General features: G+C 47.4%; 1 protein-coding gene across 1 annotated transcript in view; it reads right to left on the bottom strand.

The window, feature by feature from the left end:
• Window positions 1-2,324: 2,324 nt before the first annotated feature.
• The window catches only part of LOC126524173 (uncharacterized), a 33,873-nt gene continuing 23,609 nt past the window's right edge, over window positions 2,325-12,588 (bottom strand). The window contains exon 5 of the mRNA XM_072286955.1: window positions 2,325-2,963. Within this exon, the coding sequence (XP_072143056.1) occupies window positions 2,352-2,963 (612 nt within the window). The 3' untranslated portion in view covers window positions 2,325-2,351. The remainder of the gene's footprint in view (window positions 2,964-12,588) is intronic.

The following is a 12,588-nucleotide window of genomic DNA, read 5'->3' as shown; positions in this document are numbered from 1 at the left end:
AAAAAAAAAATTGCCCAGTTACCGCTGGATGAAGTAGCCAGAAAATGGGAAATATACCGGGAGAAAAAGTGTGTGGTTCAAAAACTGGTGCAAACAAACATAAAAGGTGAAAGTGAACGTTGGTTGTCAGAAATACGTGAGAAAAAGAAGGCCGCACCAAGAATATTTTGGAACCACATAAAATTATTAGGCAGCAAGTCAACAACAATACAACAACATATCCTAGACGAAGATGAAAACAGACTGGAAGGAGAAGCGGCAGTAAATTACATTCGAAAAATAACAAGCGAATCTTTCCAAGGCAATGGCGAGGTTGCATTTGAGGAAAAAAAAGAGCATGAAAGAGAAGCAGATGGAAAAGGAGCTGTTGCTGACAAATTTCAGCTGGAAGAAAGACAGAGAAAATTCCTAGGCGCACAGCCACAGGGTTAGACGAGGTTCCCGTTAGGCTGGTTAATGAACTAGGACCAAAAAGTAAGGAAGCTCTGTTGAAAACAGTAGAAAAAACTTGAAGATAGTCGAATACCAGACAGTCGACGACAAAGTAGAATGAATTTAATTTATAAAGGGTAAGGGGGAGAAAGAATTTACCCATATAGACCACTGACCATTACAACGGTAATTTACAGGTTAGCAATGCAGGCAATTAAATTAAAGCTGCAAGCATGGGCCAAGAATATTGGAATTTTGGGAAAACTTCAGAATGGCTTCAGAATAGGTAGGCGTCTGGATGATATCTTATTTTTCCTTACTTAGTGTATTGAAATATCCAGAGTAGAAATGAGACCATTATATGTGGCCTTTTTAGACATTACAGTAGCGTATGACAACCTAGACCGCAAAATTTTGTGCGATATTCTGGAAGGGGAAGGCTTAGGCGACGATTGTCTACAGCGTTTGAGAGAGATTTACCTAGAAAATACCGTTTGCGTTGAATGGGAAGGGATGCGGAGCGAGGAAAAAGTTTATATCAACAACGGACTGAGGCAGGGGTGCCCTTTATCCCCACTGCTGCTTGTGATGTACATGGTGAGGATGGAGAGGGCGCTAGAATGAAGTAATACCGAGTTTAATCTCTCAGACAAATAGGCGTTGACAGTAGTAGAGCAGAAGCTTCCAGGTTTGTTTTATGCCGACGACATTGCGTTGCTAGCTAACAAGCAAAGTGATATGCAACGTCTTGCTAATTAATATCTATGCGCAGGAAGGTGCGAATTTAGGTCTGAAACTTAGCGTTAAAAAATCAAGTGCTACGGTATTCAGTGAAAGCAGTGTACAGACAATGGCAATACAGGGCGAGGAAATACCTCGTGTGAAAGAATGTAAATACCTTGGTGCATGGATAAATGAAGGCAATAGACATATGGAAACACAGGAAGAAACAATAACAGTAAAGGGGAAGAGAAATGTAGCCATAATGGAACACAGAGCGCTATGGGGATACAATAGATACAAGGTTCTCCGGGGTATGTGGAAAGGTGTGATGGTTCCAGGACTTACATTTGGAAATGCGGTTGTTTGCATGAAATCAGGTGTACAATCAGGACTCGATGGCAACCAAAGGTCAGTGGGACGTCTCGCATTGGGCGCTCACAGGGAGGTTAGAAATGAAAGTGTGCAGGGTGATATGGACTGGACAAGCTTTGAAGTGAGAGGAGCTCAGAGAAAAATTGATTATGAAGAACGACTGAGGAATATGGAAGACGTAAATGAGCTGGGAGAGTGCTCAGGTATTTGTACAATAATAACATTGATTCACAGTGGAGGGAAAGAACTAGGAAGCTTACCAGCAAGTATGCGACGTGCATGCTGGGCAACATGTCAAAAAAAAAAAAAAAACGGCAAGCGGAAGGTCAGAGAGGCTGATATATTCTCATGGGTGGAGGCAACGGAAAAAGACCTGCTATGAGTAACTACTTAAGAGGAAAAGGCAAAATCAGGAAAGAAACAATTTCTGATAACTCAAAGGGAAGCTCACTACTTTTCGAAGCCAGATCAGGATGCCTTATAACACGCACGTATAAAGCGAGATATAAGAAGGACGAAGAAGCGTGTGCTTGCTGCGGTAAAGCTAGGGAAACGATGGAGCATGTTTTATTAGAACGCGAAGATATCTGCCCAGTGGTCGATTTAGGAATCACTGGCCTCCTCGAAGCCCTTGGGTTCAGCGAGAGCAGTGGGAAAGTAAACATGTCCCCAATAGAGATTAGCAAGATGAGATTGGAGGATTTGTTAAGACAATTAAGTAGGAAAACGACAAACAACGCAGGCGTACAAGAACAACAGGGTTTCGGGAAGTTTGGTTATGGTAATTGATCGTGGGCTTTCTTTTTCTTTTCTTCTTTCAGGCATCAGGCAACACAACAAGAGCTTGGTGGCGCAACCCACCACCCCGTTCCAAAGGGGACGCTCCTAACATACATCCATCCATCCAGCCCCGTACATACATCACGCGGTTCGGCTATTCGCGTATACTTGAATAGCCATCGTAGATCAGTCCTGGCCGAATTTCGCACTCTCGCGGAGTAAAGAAAGGCGCTCGTCCCAGCACTAACCGGTAGCTCGAACATCTGCAGCGCGTTTAGCACGAAGGCCGCTCCGAGGCCGCCGTAGTTGGCCGGGCGCCGGGCGGTGCTCTCCGGGCGGTAGAGCAGGCTGCTCAGGGCAGCGTGAGACACGCGCATGCGGTTGTTCCACGGCTCGTAGCGCAGGAGCTCGAACTGGTGCTCCTGCCACAGCCACTGCATGCGTTCGCGCTGTTCGAGGGACAGGTCCCAGAACTTCCTGCTGACCTGCCACCAGTAGTCCATAAGCAGGGGACGCACGGTCGACTTGGTCGGCGGCGCCTCCGCTGCTGTGCCGCCTTTGGACTCGGCGCTTTCGCTGCACATGCTGCAGAAGCCCGCGTACAAGGCCGAAAGCGTAGCATTGGATTCGTACATGTCAGGTGGCCACGTGATAACCTGCGGCGCAGCAATCAAGAAAAAAAAAAGCATTCACGTGCGGCGCAGTGAAACAATACACAATAGACACAAACGTAATTGCAATAAAATGGATCCCACCGCGAATCCGCTTCGTCACACCCGTAGCTTCATGTTCTTATGACAAAACCCCCGATCGAATGGCCCCATTGCGGCTGTTGGAAGTGATTATGTTAATTCTCATACAGAGCGAACTGCCGTCGTTCAGGAGATCCTGAGTAACAGAGCTTGGCCGCAGGAGACCGATGCGGCAAATACACACGTTAGGCGGAGCCCCAAGAAATGAGTTTCACGAATAGCCGACCCGGCAAAATTGTCAGACAAGCACGTGGCACGGAAACGCCGCCTCTGCTGGTCGTCACATGGCCTCTTTCACTAAGTGTCAATTGCATGCATGTTACATGAACGATTTCTTTGCTGAAGCTGGTTATTCTATTGTACTGCGGACGGTACGGTGCGCAATCTTTGCGACGATGTGACCTGGTGCCCTATGTCGTAAAAGTATTCCAATATGTTTTTATTCCAATCTCCTGACGTCAAATTTACGTAACCGCCCGCGCAAGCATCGGGCAGTGACCCGCAGCGTTGTCCGAACAGCCCAACCAAATGCTCTCCTCGTTTATAGGTCACTTTTGTTTGCTTTCAAAACGAATAACATTGCCTACATATGGCGGGTTTTCTTATCTAATTGGCTGACAAGAGGTGAGGAGCACGCTCAGGTGGAGAGGATTTCGATGGGCCCGAGCCAGCGCGCTGAAAATAGATAACCGGATGAAGAGAGAGGTGGTGGCTTCTGCAATTGGTCCGCTTTCACTTACTTGTCTTAGGGTGGCTTTTCTAAAATTGCGGCGGCGTCCAAGGGACAGTTAAAGGTGCTGCTAAAAAGGATCCTCAGCAAAGAAGCGTTGGCAGAGCGAGGTCGTATACGTGCTGAAAGGGCTCGATGACGTTATTCGGCAACGCAAGAAGTTAAGTTATACACAAATAAACACACGGTCTCCGGCAGGTGCGAATAACTAGTGCCCGAGCGATCGGCGGCGACCATCTTGTACTAATTTGGGAACGGGGCAGTCTCCGGCTATTCAGAAAAAGAATTCACTTTCGTCCGGCATATTAATGCATCTTTAACGCGTACATGTCACTTTGACGCCGTGAGTTTTCCCGGTTTTGTGACGTCCAGTAAAAGGCAGGTGAAGTGGGTGCAGCCTGAAAACTTTTGACCAGTAGCAGAGGGTTAATGGCGGAAAGGCGTCGAATCAGAAAAACATTTTTTTTCTTTCGTTCGGTCGAATCATGCATAATCAGTGTGCACACCTCATGCCAGATTGGGAGCTATCGCGGTGTTCGCGACGCCGCATGACAGGCATGTGATGTGGGGGTGGTCCAAAAAAGTTTTTGACCAATCGCGGAGGGAGGGCTGATTGCAGAATTGGAATAGAAAAGTTTGGAATAGCTTTACGTTATAGCGCCCTTTTATACCGAATAATTTCAGTGGTCCCAAGCGCTTCGTAATAAAGGCGCTCGACTTTAATAGGTACACAAGTGCCACCCCGAAATGCACGTTTATACCGGCTGACGAGCGCGCGTACCATGTATAAGAAAGCGTCAGCTTAGCCTAGCTGTGACAACTCCGCGATACTTGGCACGAGGTGAAGCATCTTTACCTGCGGAACTTTATCACGAGCGGACTGTCTTCTGCTCCCATTCGCTAATCACTATCCGCTTGGCTGTGCGTACCTCGAGGTCCTGCAGAAGCCTCGAGGCTCCGTATTTGGCTTCCTCGCTCAACCATGGCGCCCTAGCGGCAGCGCTTGCGAGGAGGCTGATGATTTCCGTGAAGAAATGCGTCACCTCTTGCCGCGAATCGCGGTTGAAGAGCTTGACGGCACTCTCCGCGGCTATCAGCAGACCAAACCGGTCGGCCATTATTCGATAGCACTCCAACTTCACCTCGCTCCGAGCGGCCTGCAAATGGTTCGAGTAGAAAAAAAAAAAAAACCGATCATTTTGTCCGATAAGACATTTAAATGAAACATTGTTTTGAATATCTCGAAATAAGTTCGCGCACGTGCGCGTTTGTGTTTGGGCCGTGGGCGTGTGCGTGCGGGCTGTCGCGTGTGCGTGTTTTTTTTTTTTTTTTTTTACATTCGTATCTGGAAACGTTCTTACGCCAGCAGAGGCTGGACCTCGCGAGAGCCACCTCGCGGCGCACTCGCTTTGGACCAAGCGCGAAGCTTTCTGTAATGGGGCGAAAATGTTCTCCAACATAACAATGGAAGGGCTCTACGGCAGCCCATCCGGAAACGGCGGAGTGCTGAAAACATTCAGGTAAAAAAAAAATAGACATGCATTCATTATGTCTGTTTTAATTATATCAGTAGAGGAGGTCGAATTTGCGTGCACCATAGAGAAAGCCAGTCCGTGTGACTCCGTCAATTGACACAAAAGCGGCACTGATAGCTGACAAATTTCTGGAATAAATAAATAGCCCGAACACGAAAACCTAACTCGCAAACCTATTTCTCGCATCTGCGCAGATCCCTCGGAATAGAATCGGTAGCACAGCTCGAATCCGTAGAAAAAATTAACTGCCACGTATAAAACCGAATGCAAGTATGTTGCAGCTACAGTTAGCGACTCGAACTTCGCCTAATTCACCATGCGACGTCTCTACCAAACGAAAGAAAGAAAGAAAGAAAGAAATAGTGAAAGAAAGAAAAACTATCTAGCTCGATATTTCTTTGATAATGTACTCGCGATAATGTTCGAACCAAGAACACTCACCAGACGGCGGGTGCTCGTTTCTAATTTCTTTTGTTTTATATGGATTTACAGCTATGCTCGTGTCGACCCGACATATGCACGACATATATAGACTGTCCACAGGGTCTATAGGATGACTCATGATGCTTATTGTGCCGCGTGTTTACAAACTGTCTGCCCATTCTGTTGGGTTACTGGCTTCATTAACGAATTACTGTCCGCGGATAAGGTACATAGAGTATGCACAACCAAACAGTTGCGGCTGAGCCCATATCACGATGAATGTCGATGGAAATGCGATTAGCAGAGAAGTAATGCAGCGGCACGCTGTATTGCCACCGTAGAGACGCCTCATGTACGAGGCGTGTGTGTGTGTATGCAGAGGGGCCTGCTCTCTCGCCCTTCCCTCCGGGCACGCTGCATCATTCAGCGGCGCCGCTAAAAGCAAGACCATGGGTGGCGCTTGTGTAAACGTACATTCAGACATTCCGGCAATTATCCGGCGCCGGATGATTTTTAAATGATTTTTTGTTGTCATTGAAGAACGTCCAATTACATTGTGGCCTGTATTTACCCTAACTGGGGTCAAATATGTTAATTGAAAAGCAGCAAGCACATACCCAGTGGCACACGCCAAGTGACCCAAGTTTGAGTCGGAGAGATACATTGAAGAGTGGGACATACCTAGCGTCCCGTAACCAGTGGCCCAAGTCGGCTCGGCGGTTGGTTCTGGACCCAGTTCCCTGAGCACCGCAGCCAAAGGCTCTACCCGGCCATTAGAGCATGCACTACCCAGTGATACAATTGTTGGCGGGAAAACACTGACACACAGACAGACGCAGAAAGACCGACCGACCGACCGACCGACCGACCGACAGACAGACAGACAGACAGACAGACAGACAGACAGACAGACAGACAGACAGACAGACAGACAGACAGACAGACAGACAGACAGACAGACAGACAGACAGACAGACAGACAGACAGACAGACAGACAGACAGACAGACAGACAGACAGACAGACAGACAGACAGACAGACAGACAGACAGACAGACAGACAGACAGACAGACAGACAGACAGACAGACAGACAGACAGACAGACAGACAGACAGACAGACAGACAGACAGACAGACAGACAGACAGACAGACAGACAGACAGACAGACAGACAGACAGACAGACAGACAGACAGACAGACAGACAGACAGACAGACAGACAGACAGACAGACAGACAGACAGACAGACAGACAGACAGACAGACAGACAGACAGACAGACAGACAGACAGACAGACAGACAGACAGACAGACAGACAGACAGACAGACAGACAGACAGACAGACAGACAGACAGACAGACAGACAGACAGACAGACAGACAGACAGACAGACAGACAGACAGACAGACAGACAGACAGACAGACAGACAGACAGACAGACAGACAGACAGACAGACAGACAGACAGACAGACAGACAGACAGACAGACAGACAGACAGACAGACAGACAGACAGACAGACAGACAGACAGACAGACAGACAGACAGACAGACAGACAGACAGACAGACAGACAGACAGACAGACAGACAGACAGACAGACAGACAGACAGACAGACAGACAGACAGACAGACAGACAGACAGACAGACAGACAGACAGACAGACAGACAGACGGACGGACGGACGGACGGACGGACGGACGGACGGACGGACGGACGGACGGACGGACGGACGGACGGACGGACGGACGGACGGACGGACGGACGGACAGACAGACAGACAGACAGACAGACAGACAGACAGACAGACAGACAGACAGACAGACAGACAGACAGACAGACGGACGGACGGACGGACGGACGGACGGACGGACGGACGGACAGACAGACAGACAGACAGACAGACAGACAGACAGACAGACGGACGGACGGACGGACGGACGGACGGACGGACGGACGGACGGACGGACGGACGGACGGACGGACGGACGGACGGACGGACGGACAGACGGACGGACGGACGGACGGACGGACGGACAGACAGACAGACAGACAGACAGACAGACAGACAGACAGACAGACAGACAGACAGACAGACGGACAGACGGACAGACGGACAGACGGACAGACAGACAGACAGACAGACGGACGGACGGACGGACGGACGGACGGACGGACGGACAGACGGACAGACGGACAGACGGACAGACAGACAGACAGACAGACAGACAGACGGACGGACGGACGGACGGACGGACGGACGGACGGACGGACGGACGGACGGACGGACGGACAGACGGACGGACGGACGGACAGACAGACAGACAGACAGACAGACAGACAGACAGACAGACAGACAGACAGACAGACAGACAGACAGACGGACGGACGGACGGACGGACGGACGGACAGACGGACAGACGGACAGACGGACAGACGGACAGACGGACAGACAGACAGACGGACGGACGGACGGACGGACGGACGGACGGACGGACGGACGGACAGACAGACAGACAGACAGACAGACAGACAGACAGACAGACAGACAGACAGACAGACAGACAGACGGACAGACAGACAGACAGACAGACAGACAGACAGACAGACAGACAGACAGACGGACGGACGGACGGACGGACGGACGGACGGACGGACGGACGGACGGACGGACGGAAAGTGCGTTAAGGGGAAGCTTTAGCTCGGGTGCTCCTATCTAAATACATGTAGAAGGAGAATTCGTTTTTCTCAGCAACCACTGCACCAAATTTGGCGAGGTTTGTTGCATTTAAAAGAAAGCTTAAAATCTAGTGACTGTCGGTTTCGAATTTTCGATCTAGGCCGTCAATTTTTTATTAAAAATTAGCGAAAATTGAAAATTTTCAGAAAACGATACTATCAACTTTACAACACTGTAACTCAGCAAGGAAAAATGATATCACAATTCTGTGAATTGCATATGATAGTACATCTAAAGCGAACAAAATTGCTGTGTTACACGTGAATCTAACAAAATTCAGTAATATGGAAATACAGCTTTTGCGGAACCCCTGTAACAACTTAATTCACGTAAGATACAAACTGGCATATCGAATCTGTCCGCTTTGAATGTTCTAATAAATGCCGTTTACACAACCGCGATATCTGTTCTTGATGCAGACTTATTAAGCTGTAAACTTCATGCTTCTATTTTTTTTCATACTTATGTATTTCTGAAAATCTTTTAAAAATATTTCAGGCCCTAAATCGAAATTCCACTTCCAACAGTCACTAGAATTTAAACGTTTCTCTCAAATGCAACAAATTTCATTAAAATCGGTCCAGGGGCTGGCTCACAAAAACGTTTTTGCGTTTTACATGTATTTGAATAGGCCGTGTTGGAGTTGGGCCCGAGCTAAAGCTTCCTCTTAAGTATACGCTAAGAATATGCTAATCGCAGTGACCTCCGATTATGTAAGCCAATGATGGAATTCAAATGACGCGAATTTATGTAGGTAGCAGCATCAGTAACGTGCGGCCCGAGCACGGCCTCGTCCATGTTGGCTCTCTGCGTCACGATTACTAAAGAATGGTGATTTAAAGTTGTGTGCACAGAGAATTGCGACGCATATGCAAACACACTTAAGAAATCCTGCACACTTCGTCTCACAGCGATACATGCCCATTTGCATATACCCGGCCACCGATGGTAAATTATGCGGTTTTACGTGCCAAAACCACGATCCGATTATGAGTCACGCCGTAGTGGGGGACTCCGGAAATTTTGACCACCTGGGGTTCTTTAAGGTGCACCTAAATCTAAGTACACGGGTGTTTTCGCCCTTCGCCCCCACCAAATGCGGCCGGCGTTGCTGGGATTCGATCCCGCGCCCTCGCGCCTAGCAGCCCAGCACCATAGCCACTAAGCAACCACGGCGGGTGGCCACGCATGCTGTCGACGCGACAACGTACCCAGAGGCACATAGCCCAATGACCTAAGACTCGGCAAGACAGCACTCGCAAAGCACCAGGGGAACACGCAAGCGAATCTTGAGCTTAAGAGGAAGCTTTAGCTCGGGCCCAACTCCGACCCGGCCTATTCAAATACATGTAAAACGCAAAAACATTTTTATGAGATAACCCCTGGACAGATTTTGACGAAATTTGTTGCATTTGAAAGAGAAAGTTAAATTCTAGTGACTGTTGGAAGGCGAATTTCGATTTAGGGCTTGAATTTTTTTTAAACGATTTTCAAAAATTTGACCGTTCGAAAAAAATAGAAGCACGAAGTTTACAAATTCATAGCTCCGCATCAAGAACTGATATCGCGGTTCTCTAAACGGCATCCATTAGTTCATTCAAAGCGGACAAATTCAATACGTCATTTTACATCTTACGTGAATTTGTTACGTTGGTTACAACGGTTTTGCAAAAGTTGTATTTTCCTATGATTAAATTTTTTAATATTCATGTGTAACATATCAGTTTTGTCCGCTTTAGATGTACTATTAGATGCACTTCACAGAATTGTATTATCATTTTTAGTGGTTGAGTTACAGAGTTGTAAACTTGATAGTTTCATTTTTTGAAAATTTCCGATTTCTTCCAATTTTTAATAAAAAATTGACAACCTAACTCAAAAATTCGAAACCAACAGTCACTAGATTTTAGGTTTGTCTTTTAAATGCAACAAACTTCGTCAAATTTGGTGCAGTGGTTGCCGAGAAAAACGAATTCTCCTTGTACATGTATTTAGATAGGAGCACCCGAGCTAAAGCTTCCTCTTAAACAATTGGCGGCGCATACATCTTTTAGAGATGACTAGCGACTTTAATGCTATTAGTAATCTATCTGATGGTTCGTGGGTAATTGTTCATGACGTATGTTTTACTAATGAAAGGTGGCACGTACCGAGCGGCACAACTTGGCATCAAACACGTTTACTGAAGAATGGCACATGCATGTCAAGTGGCAAATACAATGTTACCCAAGTTGACGTCACAACTAGCCACGGTTCATCAAAGAGAGGAACATGCACATACCCAGTGCTCCAAGTCTGCGTAGGAGAGCAACACGCACCCAGAGTTATTACGTATACCCAGCGGCCCAAGCCGGCGTGAAAGAGGTCCACAGCAGAGCGGCTCGTACTCAGTTGCCCCTACCCAGTGACCTAAGTTTATACGTGGGTCCTTTCCATCTGGTCACGAAATTTCCGCGTAACGCTATGGGAGAACTTCGCATAGGGCCCGCAGTGGGCGCACCGCGGCGCTGCCGCAAGCAGAAGGTTGGGCTGGAGCAGACGCCGAACAGACGCCACAGGCATTCTGCGCGTACGCTCGCATTTGCGCGAGGGATCGACCGCCTGTAACGGCACGTGAACATTGTCGACACAACGTGCAAATCGCCGCCCTCTTTCTGTACAGTGTTCAGAAGCTTCAGCTCGAACAATTCGGAAACAACTACGACGCCTTGTTTCATTTCCAGGTTCAACAGCGTTCGCAAGAGCGGCTTAATTCGTAATTGTACACTCGGACTAATACATCGTCAGAAACCGACTACAGAGCAAGTTCACGTTGAACTTTTGTCTCGAGCGTAAACAAACCCATGTTTCAAACTAACAAAGCTAACCAACTGATTACTAAACTGTCAAATTACTAAACGTATTACTAATTGCTGAACTAATTACTTAACTAACGAAGCCAGCCAACTGATTATCTAACCAAACAAATAATTTGTAAACTAATTTTCAAACTCATAACTAACCTAACTTGCTGGCAAATCTAAGAACCACAATAAATAACTGAACTCACTAATAACTAACGTGACAATCTACAGTAACAAAACCAACTGAACCAATAATCTAATTATATAATAACTAATACACCAACTAAATAGGGTAGCTACCAAACCACTTAACTAATCAAACTAACAAAGCTAACCTACTAATTAAGTTATCTAAACGAAATAAAATTATTCGCTAATAAGTTGTTAACTAATACACTAATAGCTAACACACTGAACTAGCTAACCAAATATAACTAACTTATCTATCTAGACAAAGTGCAAATAGTGACAGCCGAACGAAACCGTTTGTGCAGGGAAGGCTAGTATAGGAGGAGGGGGGCGACGTCAATCATAAAGCGCTGCCGTGTAGTATTTAAACAAAAACGCATCGCACATTAAATAATGTTGCCAAGATTCCCGTTGCATGTTCACTCTACGAACACGTTGAAATAAGTGTGGGAAAGGCGCTTTTATTCGTGGAAAATTTGCATGATCGTGCAGCCCGGCCAGCTGGCGCGGCAGGTTGTTGACCTTCTACTCACGCCAGCGCATCTGGTGTCACCTTCTGTCCCTATATGAAACTTCCTGGGAAGCTTAATGACCAGATAAAAAGTATTCAGGGACCTTGTCTATACTGTGCGGTTGGTTTTGTCCCGGTTCAGCAGCACAGCAGCCCGGTGCTCCACCCATTTTACCGTATAGACTACCTATTAGTGACCCAAGTCTCTATAACGGAATTATTTTTGAACAGTTCTGATAGCGCCCACGCAACAATGGTTGCTAGTGTACTGTCAAATGTTCATATTCTGCGCCCTAAAGCTCACGGTTCGGTGCGAAAACGCGCTCGCAGCGAAAGCTAAACATCGTGCGCGGACATGCATGCAGACGCGCAGTAGGTCGCTGCGAATCCGTCCGACCGCTCATTTGAGGCTTCATTCTGTTATGCTCCATTCGGTTATACAGACAACGCACTTGAGGAACATATTTCGCATAGTTTGCTCTCAGCGTCTGCCTACCTTTCACGCAAGAAGTCGGTTCGGGAGACTCCATCGCGGCGACTGCGCGCTGTTGCGTTAACT

This window comes from Dermacentor andersoni, chromosome 3 (genome assembly GCF_023375885.2).
Source record: "Dermacentor andersoni chromosome 3, qqDerAnde1_hic_scaffold, whole genome shotgun sequence".
NCBI classification, from domain to species: Eukaryota; Metazoa; Arthropoda; class Arachnida; order Ixodida; family Ixodidae; genus Dermacentor; species Dermacentor andersoni.
Note: the sequence above shows the minus strand (reverse complement) of the source record. Positions and strands in the feature narration are given on the sequence as shown.